Source organism: Oncorhynchus gorbuscha, linkage group LG10 (genome assembly GCF_021184085.1).
Source record: "Oncorhynchus gorbuscha isolate QuinsamMale2020 ecotype Even-year linkage group LG10, OgorEven_v1.0, whole genome shotgun sequence".
NCBI lineage: Eukaryota > Metazoa > Chordata > Actinopteri > Salmoniformes > Salmonidae > Oncorhynchus > Oncorhynchus gorbuscha.
In genome coordinates this window covers 21,797,394-21,817,654 of record NC_060182.1, presented here as the reverse complement: position 1 = coordinate 21,817,654, position 20,261 = coordinate 21,797,394, and the positions used below count along the sequence as shown (strand labels likewise).

Genomic DNA, 20,261 nt, shown 5'->3' with positions numbered 1-20,261 from the left:
TGTTGCCTAGCAACACATGTACAAAATGTGAAGCGATTTAGTGCCCCCATACTGGTTTATCGTGGAGGTCATATGTTTCCTAAACCCACATAAATGTGTGCTGGCTATTAGATGGGATTGTGGGGAATTCTACACTCAGGGCTGTGTCTCATTGCTAGGCTACTACTGTAATGTAATGTAAATGTGGAGATTGATACAGTATGTCAATGACCACAACTTTGTGCTCCCTTTAAACTGTCTTACTTAACAGATGTGTGGAGGCAGGTATGATGTTTCCTTTTTGTTGAATGACAAATGTTGCATCAAAATGCTTATCATCAGAGACGAGCAGACAGTCTTTTTGTAGCAGAGGGATTTGGCTAATTTGCATTTAAGGTGAAATCGGAGCCAAGAAACAAATCTGATTGACAGTTCCCTCCATACTCCCTGAATATGATTGGTCAACCTACTCCTTGCGGCTTGAACACAGAGTTCAAGACTATTTTAAGCTATGGTATATAAGAAAGCTTTTTTGTTTGCATAAAACTGCCCTCAGCAGCTCTGTGTGTGTGTGTGTGTGTGTGTGTGTGTGTGTGTGTGTGTGTGTGTGTGTGTGTGTGTGTGTGTGTGTGTGTGTGTGTGTGTGTGTGTGTGTGTGTGTGTGTGTGTGTGTGTGTGTGTGTGTGTGTGTGTGTGTGTGTGTGTGTGTGTGTGTGTGTGTGTGTGTGTGTGTGTGTGTGTGTGTGTGTGTGTGTGTGTGTGTGTGTGTGTGTGTGTGTGTGTGGCGAGACAGAGCTGCTGAGGCATCCACTTCGCACCAATTTAGGTCATGCTAAACAAATGGTACTGGAGGAGGCACAGACGAATGGGAGAATGTATTATTTGTTTGAGAATATTTAATTTCTTAGCATGTTTACTGAGGTATATCACCACTAGCAGGGAATTCAATTTGCGTTTGAAGGGATGTTTATATTTAATCAGCGGTGTTGTATGTGCTGAGACCAGTTCAATGGAAGATTCTCCTTAGCAGGGGTTTTCAGGGATAATACTCTTATACCTTAACTTTCAAAAACATAAAACACTGAGATCTGTGTACATTTTTGGCAGTACAGAGATAAACAAGTCTGTAACAATATGAATAAAATATGCGGAATGCCTATGATTAGCATACTAATGACTCATCATCATGGTAATCAGCTTGTTTGTGACCTCAAATTGCTGATTGTTGGAAGGAAGTATTGGGACAGAAAAATCAAACTGAAGACTGAGTGTGAGATGCTCTGATCTCACATCAAGCACTGTACAGAACAATACAACACAGATGTGAATGTAAGGTTGTTTAGAAATATGAAGGAACAAATATCAATAAAATGCATTTGTTACACAGTTGGCATCATCATGGGTGAAGGAATTATGTAACATCATTGGAGTTATATGGATGTTGACAATGGCGGGATCAAATCTAACATTTGCATTTTAATCAAAAATAAAATAATTTTCAACAAGCTTCAATTTTAGATGCTGATCATTTTATTTCCAAGATTATAGATAAACCCTTTCCGATGTGTCAACATTAACATTCAATATGCCTAAGTTTTTCTTATTGATTAATTTACAGAGGTTATCTTTGTCAGTTGAATGGTCTCATTATTGAATTATTCAATGTATTACAATGAGAGAAAGCTTATCTACATTTCCAAATCCTCTATCTTTGCGTTTAATCATAAGATGTTTATTATTTGGTGGAATTTTATTGGCATTAGCCATTTTCACAGGTTCATACAGTAGGTTCATACATTGATATATTTGCTTGCTGTAAAATGCAATCAGTAATCACAGATCATTTAATAGGATAAACTATAGAATAGAAAATATACAATTTTGGCATATACAATTTTGTCATTTTCACATATTCCATTATTGAAATAATTGACCTGGCACACACTGATCATAGACTTGTTCAGTATGTCTTTGTGAATAAGAGGGGAACAGAAGACCTCATGATGTTGGTAATGATCAATCACCGAAGATGATCACATAAATGCCAATACATGTAAGGGCACTGCATATAATCTCCAGCTAATGGAACATGCATAATGGAACACGCATAATGGAACATGCAGGGGGATTCATGGAGTGGAACCACACAGCCATACTGCCTAGTCAAAGTGGAACCCTCAGGGCTCTGAGAATGGAACCCAGAGTTGAGAGGAATAAAAAACCAAAGGGTTCAGAGGTCAATAGAGAGAGCAGGCATGTCACCAGTGTCACCAGTCGTTGCCATGTATTTGTGTTGTACCAGCAGTAGTATAAATACGTGTCAGGTTTCACACTCCATGTCAGGAGGGCAGGCAACCCAGATGGGATTTTAATGCTACATTTCATGTGTTATCATTTAGTGGGTTAGTTCACCCCTCATTGGTTTACCATCTGCTGCCCTCTCAGCCACTCTGTTTTCACTGTCTGAATAGGATGGGAACATTCATACTCCACTGTACTCTACTCTACCACCATAATGCCCCTGATCTTACTGGGGACTCACTTCTAGCAATGGACTACATTCACCACATTTTACACAACTTAGTAAAATGAGTTAAATGTCTTTCAATAGAAACTGTCTCACAAATTTGTCTCACAATTTTTTGATATGGATAAAATACTGACATTTTAAACTATTCAAGGTAGTATTATGACGAAATAAAATAACAACAAAGTGAGAACTCTTGCTTCTTTGTTTTGTGAAAAATATGTCGCAGGGAATGCCGACAAAAATGACTTAACCTGGTATGCTTCAACAGAATTCAGGCAATAATAAGAAATAGCTGTCAACCACAATCTCATCAATTATGCAATGTCTATTTTACCCCAAAAACTGTTTTCACTGACCTGATATGGGGAAAAAATATCGATATATATGTATATAAAAAAACTTGATCTGTGTATGATGATAAAGTTTTCTTCCTCTTTCGGAATAATAATCAATGCAGTTGATTCTTGACCTGCATCAGGGTACAATAATATTGTAATATAGGACTTACCACTGAAGTCAAAACTTGTTTTTGTGAAGAAGTCCATAGAGGCTAATGTTGTTTTCCTTTTGCCTTATTTATTTCTATGGTTACAAAAAAATATTTAAAAACAAGATACTTCAGCTCAAACTCCGTTTGGCTTGCTGTATTCACGTTTAGGACAACCACATCTGTAAATTGTCTTGCAGTTTCAATTGTACAGCTTGAAGCCACACATTTATTTGAATTTGTGAGTTAAATTATTCTTCACTGGGTAAGTTTATTCCTCTTACATCATCCGTTCATTTCTGGAGACTGTAGGCTAAATCGATTACAGCCCTCCCTTTATTGACGGGCTCGCTTTTCACACTTGTCAGAAAGCAGACATCCGCCGACTGGCCTCAGCTACCAAATATGCTTATCGTGCAAACACTGCCCTCGACCTGTTTGCATTTTACACTCCGAGATTACAGTTCATTTGAGTAGGGTTGGGCTGTGTTGGGGTGACATATTTGGGGGTTGGGGGCTGGGAATAAGGTGTTTTCGAATTTTCCTCAATTTGAAGATCGTGACATTGTAAATTTAGTGTCAAAAAAAGGTGGTCAATAGGTTATTGACCACTTCCACTTAAAAGGTGCGATATCGTCGGATAACCTTGCTTGTTAGCCTAGTGGTGAATCTCAAGTCAACTAAATCTGACCACTGCTTTAGAATTTGTCAGAATTTGCCCATTAGTAAAACAGAGAAAACAAAATGTCATGAAATATTGAGAAAACATGCTCCATCGCCATGTCAGTGTTGGATGTGTACAGGGGGGGTCGACTTTCAGATGACATTGACGCTATGTAGATGGGAATTGAGAATTGTGCTCCCCCCCCCCCCAACGTTTCTGGTTGTTGACGTTAGACAGTCGCACAAGGCGAAGCGGCTGCTTCTCGTGTTGATTTAGCCACCTTGTCAGCACCGCGCGCCGCTGGACAGCTCCCCGGCAGCGGGATACGTGTGCGCTCTCCTCTAGGACACTTGTGGCGCTTGTTCCAAGTCTTTTAATGGAAAAACAATATCTTTATGTTCCAAGTAAAACTGGAAGTTTACAACTTCAGAGGGAATCTACGGATACCTCGTTTCGAGATTTGTGGCAGACAGCACATCCTCGGTGGCAGAGAGCGCAGCTTCATTGTGAGTAAATTAGATTATTTGATGTGTGTGTGAATTCCCTACCAATGCGTTTCCCGGTTTGACAATTACGTGAATCGTTTATAGTCAGGGATAAAGCAACAAGCAAGACGATGATTTAACTCGTAGTTTAACGTGACAGTATGGAACTGTTGTAACCATGACTTTAGGTAATTAAGAAAATACACCTTGTTTTATAGCCAATTAAATGCAGAATAGACGGCTCTCCTGGTTGATTGAATGGTTCATATAACTGTGTACATGTTTTTGTTATATAGGAGTGCGTTTGGTTCTCTATTCCTCGAATGTCATTTGTGCAGCCTGGTGCGTAAATCTTTACGCTTTGGGTATTCCTTTGTCTCCCCAATGCAATTGTGATCCAGTTTGATTGAGATATTGCTGTCGTTTTTTCTGTCTACTTAAATCAGTGCATAGGTAGTGCATAGGTAGTGCATATGTAGTGCATAGGTAATTAGTAAGCGTATCTGCATGTGTCAGTTGCACGGCGTAATTGTTGCTCTTTCAGATTAGATGTGCATATGTAATTGTCGAATGTTATGTTGCGATGTTGCGTTTTGCGCGTGAGCTCGGTGGCTTGGATAATAACAATGTCTGAAAGTTGTTTTCTTTGCAAGTAATGATGCATTCGGTGATGTGCATTCTCGACATTGGACTGTATTCATTTGCAAATTGTGTTGGTTTGATTGTAAGAATATTGTGGGTGGGAGAAGCAGGCTGCATAGCCAATAAACAATCTACGTACAAACCTATCGTATGCGTATGGGTGGAAAAGTCCTGTGCCATCATTAATGTGCCATTATTCTTTTTTTATAGCATTCTTGTGTTTTACACTCTGCATTGCATATATTTGGTCAGACGTTTATTGGTGTCTAGAGTGGAGTCGATCGAAAAAATATAACTTTCAAAATGCATTTTATTTTCAGTCATTTACAAAAGCCAAGGTGTGTATTGAACAGTCCCATTCTGTAGCAAATCCATTGTAAACCTCATCATGTTGTTTAATCAATTTCCCAATTTGAGTGCGCACACAAAAACCGACCAATCACTGTATTCACCGATTCCAGGTTAACGGCAACAGACTGTCCCTATAGCCTTCACCTGCTTTCAAACATTTGGTTCAGAGGTTTTGGCCAAAAACCGCGAAGCTGCTGTCTGCGTGGACTGGTGCTTAAGCTCCCCTTTCAAAGGCCAGGACCACTGACACATCGAAAGACATGGCTACCAACGGCACCAATGCAGATGGACAAGTAACAGAACTTAACGAAGTGGCAACTAATGACAAACCCAAGTCACTGGACGTGAAAGGGGAAAATACCAAAAAGGATCTTCCCGAAAGAGAAACATGGGGAGGGCGATTCGATTTCCTTCTGTCGTGTGTAGGTTATGCAATTGGACTGGGCAACGTATGGAGATTTCCATATCTTTGTGGAAAAAACGGTGGAGGTAAACACGATTTTTTTAAAAGTCATATCACCTACATATAAGCTCATTTCACTCTTAAGTAGGCCTAAGTGCTTAGTCAATATTGAGAACCGTAATTATTATGAAAAGTGATTACCACAATGTCCCTTGTGTAAGAGCACAGACATGCATTTTTCATTTCCTAATTGAATAAGATTCCAATTAGCTTCCACAGTGGGCTGTAAGTAACATTCAATTGTCGTTTTATTTGGAACATTTCTATTTGGTTTGATTTCCTTGTGTCTATGCAGGAGCCTTCTTGATCCCCTATTTCTTGACACTCATATTCGCTGGGATGCCCCTGTTCCTGCTGGAGACGGCTCTTGGTCAATACACCTCAATTGGTGGGCTTGGAGTCTGGAAACTGGCTCCCGTATTCAAAGGTATACATTCTACTCATGCAATGCTCTTACTGTATGTCTAAAAGCATTTTTTTTGTATCAAATCAAATTCCTGGTAGTCAGGTGGTCCCTTGTGCACCGATCTTTATGTTCTTCTGTAAGTCTCTATGAATATGTTGGAGCATTAGGAGCATGCACAAAAACATGTCATCAATTTCCATCTCATAGGTGTTGGCCTTGCAGCAGCTGTCCTGGCCTTCTGGCTTAACATTTATTACATTGTCATCATTGCCTGGGCCATTTACTATCTCTACAACTCCTTTACCACTGTAAGTACCACACCTTTACCACCTACAACTCCTTTACTACTGTAAGTACCACACCTTCACCACCTACAACTACTTTACCACTGTAAGTACCACACCTTTACCACCAACAACTCCTTTACCACTGTAAGTACCACACCTTTACCACCAACAACTCCTTTACCACTGTAAGTACCACACCTTTACCACCAACAACTCCTTTACCACTGTAAGTACCACACCTTTACCACCTACAACTCCTTTACCACTGTAAGTACCACACATTTACCTCCTACAACTCCTTTACCACTGTAAGTACCACACCTTTACCACCTACAACTCCTTTACCACTGTAAGTACCACACCTTTACCACCAACAACTCCTTTACCACTATAATTACCACACCTTTACCACCTACAACTCCTTTACCACTGTAAGTACCACACCTTTACCACCTACAAACCACATGGGGATGAGACAAACATGTGTTCCAGCTTTGATCTATGCTTTCTGAGGATTGTAACATGCTTGTTGATGCCATGTGAGATTTCTCATTGTGTCAAGGAGGAAAGCATACATTACCCTTCTGTTTTTTTTTACATTATCCTTCTGTTTTTCAGGAACTTCCATGGAGCTCATGTGGCAATCCATGGAACACAGAGAAGTGTTACTCAAACTACAGTATAGTTGATAACACCAATCTTACCAGCGCGGTGATGGAGTTTTGGGAGTAAGACACTAGCTGCTTTAAAAAAAATGTTTGCTTCAGCTCAGCATTACAGTACCCTGCATGGCTGCTTGAGAAGTATAAAAAGACATTTCCTTTGCTGCAAAGCATTCTCCCAGTCTGCATAATAGTCTTATTGTTACTCTCTCTGATCTTAAAGGCGCAACATGCATCAAATGACCGATGGCTTGGAAAAACCAGGGCAGATCCGAGCTCCACTGGCAATAACACTGGCCATCGCTTGGGTCCTAGTGTACTTCTGTATCTGGAAAGGGGTGAGCTGGACTGGCAAGGTAAGAGATTGGTTTCTCATGGCTGATTTAGGTGTATGCAAAAGCTCTCTGTCATCCAATGTGTGACATTGATGCAATATTAATCGTTGTCATATCACCTTAATCAATCATTTATATTGCACTGACTATTGCCCAGATAGACTTTTAGAATGAGAGGAGAGACATCAAACCCTCATGTTCAGTAATCATATTCAGGCTCATGGGCCCTTCTCTAATTCCAATTCTCCTGATACAGAAAATTGGGGAGAAATTTGATGATGAGGAGGAGGAGTGAACAAGCCCTCTAAAATCAGTTTGTTTCCCATTTCTCTCTCCCTCAGTTGGAACAATGTTACTCCCTGGTGTTGCTACGATTTGGAAATCGAATGTGTCATGTGATCATAGAAAATAACATTTGTTGTGGTCACAAAACCACAACATTTCTTGACTGGATTTCTGTTATTTATTTTCTTCTCTTTTTTTCTGTTCTCTGTGCGAGAGATTGGAGGACAATAAATCCATTGGTATTCCTCTCTAAAGAAAAGGCCTTTGTTTAAGATGAGACTGAATTGCAAATGTGTTAATTCAATGGCGTATAGCGCATCTGCACTTGACAGTGTTAACATGCATTAATTTCCTGCTGATGGTGACTCATTTATTTGACTTTCTAGGTTGTGTACTTCTCGGCCACGTACCCCTATTTCATGCTTTTCATTCTGTTCTGCCGTGGAGTGACTCTACCTGGAGCTATGGATGGAATTCTCTTCTATATCACCCCTAACTTTGAAAAACTAAAAGAATCTGAGGTACTGAATGAATTTCTCATTCTTTGTAAGACAAATACCTGTATGGGAGTCATTCATTTTCAGCCCCTTTGTCAAACAGCTAAATGGTTCTCTCCCCTTGTCAGGTATGGCTGGATGCTGCCACTCAGATATTTTTCTCCTACGGTTTGGGACTGGGCTCACTGATAGCTCTTGGGAGCTATAACCCTTTTAATAATAATGTTTACAGGTAAGATGGAGGTCGGCTTCTATTAAATGGAAATATAATGTATCAGACAAGACCTGAAAAGGCAACAATTCGACCAGTATACCTTAACAGTAAATGTGATTGTAAAGTGGACCTTACTATCAGCCATGTACAATGAGAAGCCTAAATCAATGTTATTCCAATCGATAAAGTATACTGAACAAAAATATAAATGTAATTATTTTACTGAGTTGCAGTTCATATAAGGAAATCAGTCAATTTAAATGGATTTCACATGACTGGGCAGGGGCACATCCATGTGTGGTCCTGTGAGGGCATAGGTTCACCCACTGGGGAGCCAGGCCCAGCCAATCATGAGTTTTCCCACAAAAGGGCTTTATTATAGACAGAAATACTTTTCAGTTTCATCGGTTGTCTGAGTGGTTGGTCTCAGACGATCCCACAGGAGAAGAAGTCGGCTGTGGAGGTCCTGGGCTGGTGTGGTTAAACATGGCCTTTTATTGTCCCCAGCACAAGGTGCACCTGGGTAATGATCATGCTGTTTAATCAACTTCTTGATATGCCACACCTGTCAGGTGGATGTATTATCTTGACAAAAGAGAAATGCTCACTAACAGGGATGTAAACAAATTTGTGCACAACATTTGAGAGAAATAAGCTTTTTGTGCATATGGAACATTTCTGGATCTTTTATTTCAACTCTTGAAACATGGGAACAACACCTTTACATGTTGTGTTCACATTTTTGTTCGGTATGCTATAATTCAGTCCCATATGGGGCCCTTCATATGGCTTTGGATGTCGTAGTATACATCAAATAAAATTAGCCAACAATTTCACAACTTCTTCCCCAAACAGCACATCCATGGTTCTAGGTCACACAAATTGCTCATCAGTTATATAATGATTTCAGACTCAGCTTGCGTTTATTTCAATTTACTTGTTGTTTATTAGCGACCCAATATTATCTAGCTACAGGCCACACTTTATATGATGCAATTAGGTTTGTAAATAAGGATTGATTTTGGAAAACTCAAATAGGGGCTTGACATTCATTAGAAATGGACATTGCATTATTTAATATTTAGGTATTACTGTGACATTAAACTTCTTTGGAAAAAATAACATTGTTCCCCATTGGAATGCTATACAAAAAGTAAATTGCACATATTTTTACAATCTCAGTGCACATCTTATGTGGCCAATATAAATATGTTACTAAGCGGGGATATGTTTTCCACTCAGCAATAATAAGGAATCAACTCTCTCTCTCCTGAGAAGGGCCTTTTTAGGAATCCATGATGATGTTACAAAAGAGATCACAGATCACCTTAAGCTCTGACAACAGGACGTTTTCATGTTTCCTTTCCCCAGAGACTCTATCATAGTGTGCTGCATCAACTCCTTCACCAGCATGTTTGCGGGCCTGGTCATCTTCTCTATTGTGGGCTTCATGGCGAATGTGACTAACAGACCAATACAAGAAGTCGCAGCTTCAGGTAAACTCAATGCTCCCTCAGAGCACAATAGGGAAGTAATGTTGTCTATTCTGACTCCTGCTCACTGCCTCAATCCACACAGAGAAATGTATCCCGGAGAACAGCGAGCTAATGCGGTGTGTTGTGTGTTTGGTATGCAGGTCCAGGCCTGGCTTTTCTGGCATACCCCGAGGCTGTGACCCAGCTGCCTATTTCTCCTCTCTGGGCTATCCTGTTCTTCTCCATGCTGCTGATGCTGGGGATTGACAGTCAGGTAAGGCTGTTTTCATTGACTGCTCCCAGATCTGTTGGGGCTTTAGCCCAATCCTCTCACTATTGTTGTCATGCTTGTCAGGGGAGCTGGCTAAAGCACCTACAGATCTGGGACTGGCTACTTAGGTTCTGACCTAAATGTGTTAGCACAGGTATATATGACACTGGTTTTCTCTGGTCTCTCCACAGGAGAAGCACACTGGCTAATAGATTTTTTTCCCTAGTGGACAGATACACTGTAGCTGAGCCTTGACTTTTACAGTCAACTCCTTTTAATGCAACTATATCACCTCTCTCTCTTCCCCCGGGTGCTCTGTTCTCCTGCTTTCAGCTTGTGTATGATATTTGGGTAGCCTAACTCTAAGGCCACTGAGTCTGCTAGCAATTATGCTAAATGCTGCTACTCCCGTTTACACAAAACAGATAAATCATAACATTGCACACTTGCGCTCTGACTATTTTTGTAATGGAAATGTAATGGTTCAGCAAGATAAATGGCTATATGACATGTTACAGTTATATTTTCGAGGTCGCTGCCAAAATGGGGTTGCTAGTGCTTAAAAACTAATGGAAATACACTATATATACAAAAGTATGTGGACACCCCTTCCAATTAGTGGATTAGGCTATTTCAGCCACAGCCATGCAATCTCCATAGACAAACATTGGCAGTAAAATGGCCTTACTGAAGAGCTCAGTGATCTTCAACGTGGTATCGTCATAGAATGCCACCTTTCCGACAAGTCAGTTTGTCAAATGTCTGCCCTGCTAGAGCTGCCCCGGTCAACTGTAAGTGCTGTTATTGTGAAGTGGAAATGTCTAGGAGCAACAACGGCTCAGCCGTGCAGTGGTAGGCCACACATGCTCACAGAACAGAACCACAGAGTGCTGAAGCTTGTAGCGAATAAAAGTAGTCTTTCCTCGGTTGCAACACTCACTACCAAGTTCCAAACTGCCTCTGGAAGCAACCTCAGCACAATAAGTAAGTTTGAAGAACTTGGCCATGTACTGTTATAGTCTCTACCCGGCACAGCCAGAGGAGGACTGGCCACCCCTCAGAGCCTGGTTCCTCTCTAGGTTTCTTCCTAGGTTCCTGCCTTTCTAGGGAGTTTTTCCTAGCCACCGTGCTTCTACATCTGCATTGCTTGCTGTTAGGGATTTTAGGCTGGGTTTCTGTATAGCACTTTGTGACATGAGCTGATGTAAAAAGGGCTTTATAAATACATTTGATTGATTGAATAACTGTTTGCCAGGAGCTTCATGAAATGGGTGTCCATGGCCGAGCAGCTGCACACAAGCCTAAGATCACCATGCGCAATGCTAAGCGTCGGCTGTAGTGGTGTAAAGCTCACCGCCATTGAACTCTGGAGCAGTGGAAACTTGTTTTCTGGAGTGATGAATCATGCTTCACCATCTTGCAGTCTGATGGACGAATCTGGGTTTGGCAGATGCCAGAATACTACCTGCCCGAATGCATAGTGCCAACTGTAAAGTTTGGTGGAGGAGGAATAATGGTCTGGGACTGTTTTTCATGGTTCAGGCTAGGCCCCTCAGTTCCAATGAAGGGACATTTTAACTCTACAGCATACAATGACATTATAGACAATTGTGTGCTTCCAACTTTGTGGCAAAGGTTTGGGGAAGGCTCTTTCCTGTTTCAGCATGGGAATGCCCTCGTGCACAAAGTGATGTCAATACAGAAAAGTTTTTTCGAGATCGGTGTGGAAGAACTTGACTGCACAGCACAGAGCCCCATCGAACACTTTTGGGATGAATTGGAATGCTGACTGTGAACTATGCCTAAATCACCCAACATCAGTGCCCGACCTTATATTGCTCTTGTGGCTGAATGGAAGCAAATCCATGCAGCAATGTTCCAACATTTAGCGGAATGCCTTCCCAGAAGATTGGAAGCTGTTATAGCAGCAAAGGGGGAACCAACTCCATATTAATGCCCATGATTTTGGAGTGAGATGTTCAGCAGGTGTACACATACTTTTGGTCATGGGGCGGCAGGTAGCCTAGTGGTTAGCGCGTTGGGCAAGTAACCGAAAGGTTGCTAGATCGAATCCCTGATCTGACAAGGTAAAAATCTGTCATTCTGCCCCTGAAAAGGAAGGTAGGCCATCAATGTAAATAAGAATTTGTTCTTAGCTGACTTGCCAAGTTAAATCAAGGTGAAATTAAAAGATAGTGTACTCAGACCTCTTGACTTTATCCACACTTTGTTACATTTTGACCCACAAGGGCAAAGTGAAAACAGGCTTTTAATTATTTTTTGCAAATTATTTCAAAATAAATATCAGAAATACTTAATTTACATAAATATTCAGACCCTTTGCTATGAGACTCGAAATTGAGCTCAGGTTCATTCTATTTCCATTGATCATCCTAGACATGTTTCTACAACTTGATTAGAGTCCACCTGTGGTAAATTCAATTGATTGGACATGATTTGGGAAGGCACACACATGTCTATATAAGATCCCAAAGCATGTCAGAGCAAAAAGCAAGCCATGAGGTTTAAGGAATTGTCCGTAGAGCTCCGATGACAGAATTGAATCGAGGCACAGATCTGGGGAAGGGTACCAAAACAATTCTGCAGCGCTGAAGGTCCCCAAGAACACAGTGGCCTCCATCATTCTTAAATGGAAGAAGTTTGGAACCACCAGGACTCTTCCTAGAGCTGGCCAAACTGAGCAATCGGGGGAGAAGGGCCTTGGTCAGGGAGGTGACCAAGAACCTGATGGTCACTCTGACAGAGCTACAGAGTTCCTCTTTGGAGATGGGAGAATCTTCCAGAAGGACAACTATCTCTTCAGCACTCTACCAATCAGGCCTTTATGGTAGAGTGGCGAGACGGAAGCCTCTCAGAAAAAGGCACATGACAGCCCACTTGGAGTTTGCCAAAAGGCAACTAAAGGACTCCCAGACATGAGAAACAAGATTCTCCCCGGTCTGATGAAACCAAGATTGAACTCTTTGGCCTGAATGCCAAGCGTCACATCTGGAGGAAACCAGAATCCGCTCATCACCTGGCCAATACCATCCCTACAGTGAAACATGGTGGTGGCAGCATAATGCTGTGGGGATGTTTCTCAGTGGCAGGGACTGTGAGACTAGTCAGGTTGGAGGGAAAGATGAACAGAGGAAAGTACAGAGAGATTCTTGAGGAAAACCTACCCCAGGGCACTCAGGACCTCAGACTGGGGTGAAGGTTCACCTTCTAACAGGACAACGACCCTAAGCACACAGACAAGCCAATGCTGGACTGGCTTCAGGACAAGTCTCTGAATGTCCTTGAGTGGTACAGCCAGAGCCTGACTTGAATCTGATCGAAGGGATTTCTTTATTTCTACTATTTTCTACATTGTAGAATAATAGTGAAGACTATGAAATAACACATGTGGAATCATGTAGTAACAAAAAAAATGTTAAACAAATCAAAATATATTTTATATTTCAGATTCTTCAAATAGCCACCCTCTGCCTTGATGACAGCTTTGCTCACTCTTGGCATTCTCTCAATGACTACCTCATGAAGCTGGTTGAGAGAATGCCAAGTGGGTGGGATGCACTGTATATATATAACACTGTATATATATAACATGGTGGTCCTTGTATATATTTACAAAATTAAATGTATATATATTTTTTTCTACCATTTATATAGTTAGTTCTGGATAATATGTTGGTTATTACAATGTATGCTTTCCATGATCTGAATTAATTCAATATAATCCATGAATATCTGTCATCTTGGTTGCATGGTTATCATACCATACATGGACCACCATGTTATAAATAAACAAATGTATATTTGCCCAATCAGTAAAATGAATGTACAACAGTGATACTATCCTTCTAGGGATCCATGTCCCTGTCATTTCCAATTACCAGTGCACTTTTTTGGTTATTTTTTAGTTAAAAAATAAATAAATAACAATTTAATAAATTATGCAGTTGATAAAAATGTATTTATTGTGAAAAAATTACAAATAGGAACAAGATGATCAATTATAGATTACACATGAAGTGATGCCTTGAATAGATACTAAGGAAAGTACTGTAAATATCTCCCCTTTTTAGCTGAGTGTCCCCCATTTTGTGTGTGTGTTTGTAGTTCTGCACAGTGGAGGGCTTTATAACAGCTCTGGTGGATGAGTTTCCCAGGGCACTGAGGGGCAGGAGGGAGCTCTTCATTGCTGCTGTCTGCCTGGTCTCCTACCTGATCGGCCTGTCCAACATCACACAGGTACAGCACACCACAGCACACCACATAACACGCTCTCTCTCTCTCTCTCTCTCTCTCTCTCTCTCTCTCTCTCTCTCTCTCTCTCTCTCTCTCTCTCTCTCTCTCTCTCTCTCTCTCTCTCTCTCTCTCTCTCTCTCTCTCTCTCTCTCTCTCTCTCACACTCTCTTTCTCATGTCACTATGTCAATTCCACTAATGCCATTGACCAACCAGTTAAACCTCCAAGCTCAATGATACAGTAGTTGATAGAAACTGTGAATTACATTGGATAACGCTATTGCTGTTTAATTTAATTTATTGAAAAAACAGATTTGTTTAGACCATTCTGTTTGTTTGATTACACATGCTGTTGAAATCAGATCCCAACACTCATTTTTCCATCTGAGATAAGGACATTGATATAATGTAGAGACCACAGACCACTGCATATGGGTTCTTTTGGTACTGTGACTCATCCATCTGTGTTGTGTCACTAGGGAGGCCTGTACGTGTTCAAGCTCTTCGACTACTACTCTGCCAGTGGGATGTGCCTGCTCTTCCTGGTCTTCTTTGAGTGCATCTCCATATCCTGGTTCTATGGTAGGTAGAGTCTCTAGGCAACATCAAATACACACAGTAGCTACATTATTGCAGTGAATAGTATACATCAGAAACACCCTATTTCAACATGACAAAATTACCTGTTACAGTGATATATCCTCGGGTAAGATTTGTGAAAAAGAAATTAAAGCATTTTCTCTCTGTTCCTAAAGTGAGGGGATGAACAATGAATGAACTAGATGGTCTAGGTACAGTTGAATGATAGAATAACCTGACACCTGTCCAAAGACATCAGTCCAACTTCAACCCCTGGGATTTCAACTCTGCTAACGTGTCCTACACTACACCAACTCTCCTTCCTCATCACAATTCACGGCAGACTAGCGGTAAAATTGGAAGAAATTGAATTTGAATACTTTGATCATGCATTCATTTGGCTCACAGGTGTGAACAAGTTCTATGACAACATCCAGGAGATGATTGGCTACAAGCCCTGTATATGGTGGAAGCTGTGCTGGGTCTGTTTCACTCCTCTCATCGTGGCTGTAAGTAGTACAACCATACAAATCCAATACAACATCATGACATGAAAAATGAAAATAACCAATAACATCAATAATGATAATAGGGACCACAATGGAAATAACAGCCAACTATATTGTGCAATCCTGGTCACGTAAAAAAAAAGAAGCTTTGTACCATGTGTATATATCTATTATTTTTTACTGTCAAATAAAATAAATCAATCAGTCACTGACTTGCCTCAAGCAATTCTGAGGCAGAGACAGAAAGTGCCTAAGAAACTGTGGTGTCGGGATTAATAAGGATCGTACCATGTCTCCCACAGGGGGTGTTCCTGTTCAGTGCAATCCAAATGGTTCCTCTCACCTTGAACAACTACGTGTTCCCCGCCTGGGGCCAGGGAGTGGGCTGGCTCATGGCTCTGTCCTCCATGGTCCTCATTCCTGGTTACATGGTCTACATGTATTTCGGACTCAAGGGCACCTGGAAAGAGGTAAGTGACACGATAATGATTATGGATATAATTCTCCCGTTTCTCTAAGTGCAAGAGAATCAATTCAATTTGGTAATGATTGATATGTAACCTTAATGATAAAAAAACAAACATGTTTAAGAACTAGTAAAAATATAATTTCAGTCAGGTTCTCCTCTCTGGACATGTTAGAGTTGCACTCATTGTGTTACCTAATGAACTGTTTTGTTGTGAATTTTTCTCAGCGTCTGCAGATAATGTTTCAACCGCCTGCAGTGGTTCGACGGCCACAGGAGAATGGGCCTGAGGCAGTGGTTGCGGAGACCAACATAGCTAGTCCTTCTAACCCGGCCAACCCAGCTAACCTGGCCAACCCAGTTAGCCCTGCCAACCCAGCAAGCCCTGGCAACCCAGCTAGTTCTGGCAACCCGGTTAGTTCTGGCAACCCAGCTAGTCCTGCCAACTCAACTGCTACAAGCCCGGTTGCTGCAGCCCCGGCCAGCCCAACACCTCCAGCCATTCCAGTTACTCTGGCTAGCCCTCTGAACCCAACCAGTCTCCCTACCGTCCCTACCGTCCCTATCACTCCAGCCAACCCAACCAGCCCTACCAGCCCACCACCCAATCCAGTTAGCGCAACACCAACTGAGCCAGCCATCCCACCACTCAATACAGCGAGCTCAACCAACTCAACCAACCTTACCAACCTAACCAACGCAGAGGCCAATGTCTAGACAAGGCAGAACCCTCATGGAGAAAGTGCAGTCAACGTCGAACATTACCAAGGACTTCCAAGATTTTAATTGATTCACCTACCTCCATGGGCAATATCTGATCAAACCGGATTTAAAAATCATGTTTCATTTTTCTGCATTTGTAAAGCCAACACGCTGATGTGTTTTTATTGGTATGCATTATAAATACACAAATCAAAGACTGTTAGTGTTCACAAAATCTACTGTAATCTGGGTTAAAAAAAATATGTAAGCATACTGTGTAATACTGTGAGAGAAAAAAAACGATTGAAAATGTAGAATAGCAATTTGTTGAATATCTTCATGAACCAAGTAAATACAGTGTGACTATAGTAGAGATGAAGTTCTGGTGAACAAAATGGTCGGGGTCAAATTATTGTGGTTGTTTACTAAGCCTTACTTGCACTCTGTGGGGCTGATTACAGGCCACATGGCAATGAGGGAACTCTGATGAAGAAGCACAATGCCAATAAGAAGTTTAAAGTCTATGAACCCTGGATTTATCCAGTATTAATGTTGCAAAATATTTTCTGTGTGAGAGAGACTGTTATTTTATCACCATTTTTTGTATTTTTTAAAAACTTTTATGTGATTGAAACATTTTTTGAATTATTTTTAGGATGTTTTCTACTATCAGTGTTGTGACCGAGGACCAAAATTGTAGGCAGACGAAAGCAAGAACTGTCTATGCCATGCAGTGTTCAGTTTGCGAAGCACAGGGTATCAAAAACGTACATACAATGCAAAAGAACAGGGTATAGAAAAGTGATTTACAAACATTGACTATCCCTTAATGCTGACAGTCAATCCTGTTTACTTTTTTGCGTGCTTTCCTCAGTACATCAGGTAAAATTCCAAAATGTCTCCTGAAAGATCCAAAACGAGAACAGAGAAGGCTTTAAGCCAGTTATCAACCAATTTATGCCAAGCCATAGTCTGTTTGCATGACTCGGCTGATCTCCAGAAAATCAATTTGTATGCTAGAAAACAATATTGGACCATCTCTATGTTTAAAGATAGTCCTTTTTTGTTCACTCTTATGTGTAATGATCAATTATAGTTTGATCAGTATGTATTCAGCAATACATATGTAGATGTAGAGGTGCAGGCCAGTAGAAGAGTGGTCTGTTTCTAATTGTCTTTTCGTTGTCTTTGCTTTACTAGTGAAAAGCACAAAGCTTTAACTTTTGCCATGGCATGTTAAGACAATGCTAGTTTGCTTCTATGGCAGCTATAGTGAAAAGCATTTGGTCCAACAAAACAAGTTTACTTTGAAAAGCAAAACAACTAAGTGAAAATGTGAAATGGCTACAGTTCATGTCCTGTCACTTTTGTATAAAGTTACTCTACCACAGTTTTCTTGGAACCTTGTTGTAAAACTGTACTGTGTAAAACATGTAACTGTGAATGTTTGTAATACATTGGAAGTTATTGTCTAAATGTTGAAAAAATTTCGAAAGGAGTTGCTGTTTTCTGCAATAATATTTTCACAGAAACTAAAGCACATATCTGACAGAAATATACAAAATGGTGATGACAATGAAGACATTGGCGATTATATTAAAAATAGAAACTATGTCTAGTAAAAAATGATATTGTTTTGTATATTTTTAACAGTCTCACTGCCTAATGTACAACAAAATATAAACATGATATGTATTTAAATGGTGTCATATGATAAAGCACGATTGTCATGTTATAAAAAAAGAAAAGGCTGAAAAAATAAAGAATTATAGAAAATATGAATAACTGTCCTGCATTTGTTGATTACTGTGCTCAAGCAAAATGTAGTGTTTGCTGTACAGTAGCTTTTGATGTTGTGAAATTAGGTCACCATAATAGACCTCTCAAATACTAAACAGAAAACATCAGGAACACCTGCTCTCTCCATGACATAGACTGATCAGGTGAATCCAGGTGAAAGCTATGATCCCTTATTGATGTCACTTGTTAAATACACTTCAATCAGTGTAGATGAAGGGGAGGAGACAGGATAGAGAAAGATTTTTAAGCCTTGAGAGAATTGAGACATGGATTGTGTATGTATGTGTGCCATTCAGAGGGGGAATGGGAAAAACAAAAGATTTAAGTGCCTTTGAACGGGTTATGGTAGTAGGTGCCAGGCACACCGGTTTGAGTGTGTCAAGAACTGCAACACTGCTGGGTTTTTCACACTCAATAGTTTCCCATGTGTATCAAGAAAGGTCCACCACCCAAAGGACATCTAGCCAACTTAATACAACTATGGGAAGCATTGGAGTCAACATGTGCCAGCATCCGTGTGGAACACTTTCAACACATTGTCCAAGCCCTGACGAATTCAGGCTGTTCTGAGGGCAAAAGGTGGTTGAACTCAATATTAGCAAGGTGTTCCTAATGTTTTACATTTACATTTACATTTAAGTCATTTAGCAGACGCTCTTATCCAGAGCGACTTACAAATTGGTGCATTCACCTTATGACATCCAGTGGAACAGCCACTTTACAATAGTGCATCTAAATATTTTAAGGGGGGAGGGGGTGAGAAGGATTACTTTATCCTATCCTAAGTATTCCTTAAAGAGGTGGGGTTTCAGGTGTCTCCGGAAGGTGGTGATTGACTCCGCTGTCCTGGCGTCGTGAGGGAGTTTGTTCCACCATTGGGGAGCCAGAGCAGCGAACAGTTTTGACTGGGCTGAGCAGGAACTGTACTTCCTCAGTGGTAGGGAGACGAGCAGGCCAGAGGTGGATGAACGCAGTGCCCTTATTTGGGTGTAGGGCCTGATCAGAGCCTGGAGGTACTGAGGTGCCGTTCCCCTCACAGCTCCGTAGGCAAGCACCATGTCCTTGTAGCGGATGCGAGCTTCAACTGGAAGCCAGTGGAGAGAGCGGAGGAGCGGGGTGACGTGAGAGAACTTGGGAAGGTTGAACACTAGACGGGCTGCGGCGTTCTGGATGAGTTGTAGGGTTTAATGGCACAGGCAGGGAGCCCAGCCAACAGCGAGTTGCAGTAATCCAGACGGGAGATGACAAGTGCCTGGATTAGGACCTGCGCCGCTTCCTGTGTGAGGCAGGGTCGTAATCTGCGGATGTTGTAGAGCATGAACCTACAGGAACGGGCCACCGCCTTGATGTTAGTTGAGAACGACAGGGTGTTGTCCAGGATCACGCCAAGGTTCTTAGCGCTCTGGGAGGAGGACACAATGGAGTTGTCAACCGTGATGGCGAGATCATGGAACGGGCAGTCCTTCCCCGGGAGGAAGAGCAGCTCCGTCTTGCCGAAGTTCAGCTTGAGGTGGTGATCAGTCATCCACACTGATATGTCTGCCAGACATGCAGAGATGCGATTCGCCACCTGATCATCAGAAGGGGAAAGGAGAAGATTAATTGTGTGTCGTCTGCATAGCAATGATAGGAGAGACCATGTGAGGTTATGACAGAGCCAAGTGACTTGGTGTATAGCGAGAATAGGAGAGGGCCTAGAACAGAGCCCTGGGGGACACCAGTGGTGAGAGCGCGTGGTGAGGAGACAGATTCTCGCCACGCCACCTGGTAGGAGCGACCTGTCAGGTAGGACGCAATCCAAGCGTGGGCCGCGCCAGAGATGCCCAACTCGGAGAGAGTGGAGAGGAGGATCTGATGGTTCACAGTATCGAAGGCAGCCGATAGGTCTAGAAGGATGAGCGCAGAGGAGAGAGAGTTAG

At 41.5% G+C, this 20,261-nt stretch overlaps 1 protein-coding gene across 2 annotated transcripts; it reads left to right on the top strand.

Annotated features, from left to right (window-relative positions):
* Nucleotides 1-3,897: 3,897 nt before the first annotated feature.
* On the top strand, nt 3,898-18,315 carry LOC124045683 (sodium- and chloride-dependent GABA transporter 1-like). 2 transcript variants are annotated; one of them, XM_046365199.1, is made up of 15 exons: nt 3,898-4,166; nt 5,249-5,627; nt 5,897-6,028; nt 6,215-6,315; nt 6,913-7,022; nt 7,180-7,312; nt 7,963-8,097; nt 8,202-8,305; nt 9,659-9,783; nt 9,924-10,036; nt 14,159-14,290; nt 14,766-14,868; nt 15,274-15,374; nt 15,677-15,844; nt 16,069-18,315. In XM_046365199.1, the coding sequence occupies exons 2-15, from the start codon at nt 5,399-5,401 to the stop codon at nt 16,555-16,557; spliced, it is 2,175 nt and encodes a 724-aa protein (XP_046221155.1). In that variant the 5' UTR covers nt 3,898-4,166; nt 5,249-5,398; the 3' UTR covers nt 16,558-18,315. The 2 variants fall into 2 exon arrangements, with proteins under 2 accessions (XP_046221155.1, XP_046221156.1); XM_046365200.1 differs by lacking the exons at nt 3,898-4,166; nt 5,249-5,627; nt 5,897-6,028; nt 6,215-6,315 and adding an exon at nt 6,713-6,725.
* The last annotated feature ends 1,946 nt before the right edge of the window (nt 18,316-20,261 follow it).

Coding starts and splice junctions, on each gene's coding strand:
- LOC124045683 (XM_046365199.1), top strand. CDS start 5,399: ATGGCTACCAACGGCACCAATGCAGATGGACAAGTAACAGAACTTAAC. Junction 5,628..5,896: donor TTGTGGAAAAAACGGTGGAG/GTAAACACGATT, acceptor GTGTCTATGCAG/GAGCCTTCTTGATCCCCTAT. Junction 9,784..9,923: donor ACAAGAAGTCGCAGCTTCAG/GTAAACTCAATG, acceptor TTTGGTATGCAG/GTCCAGGCCTGGCTTTTCTG.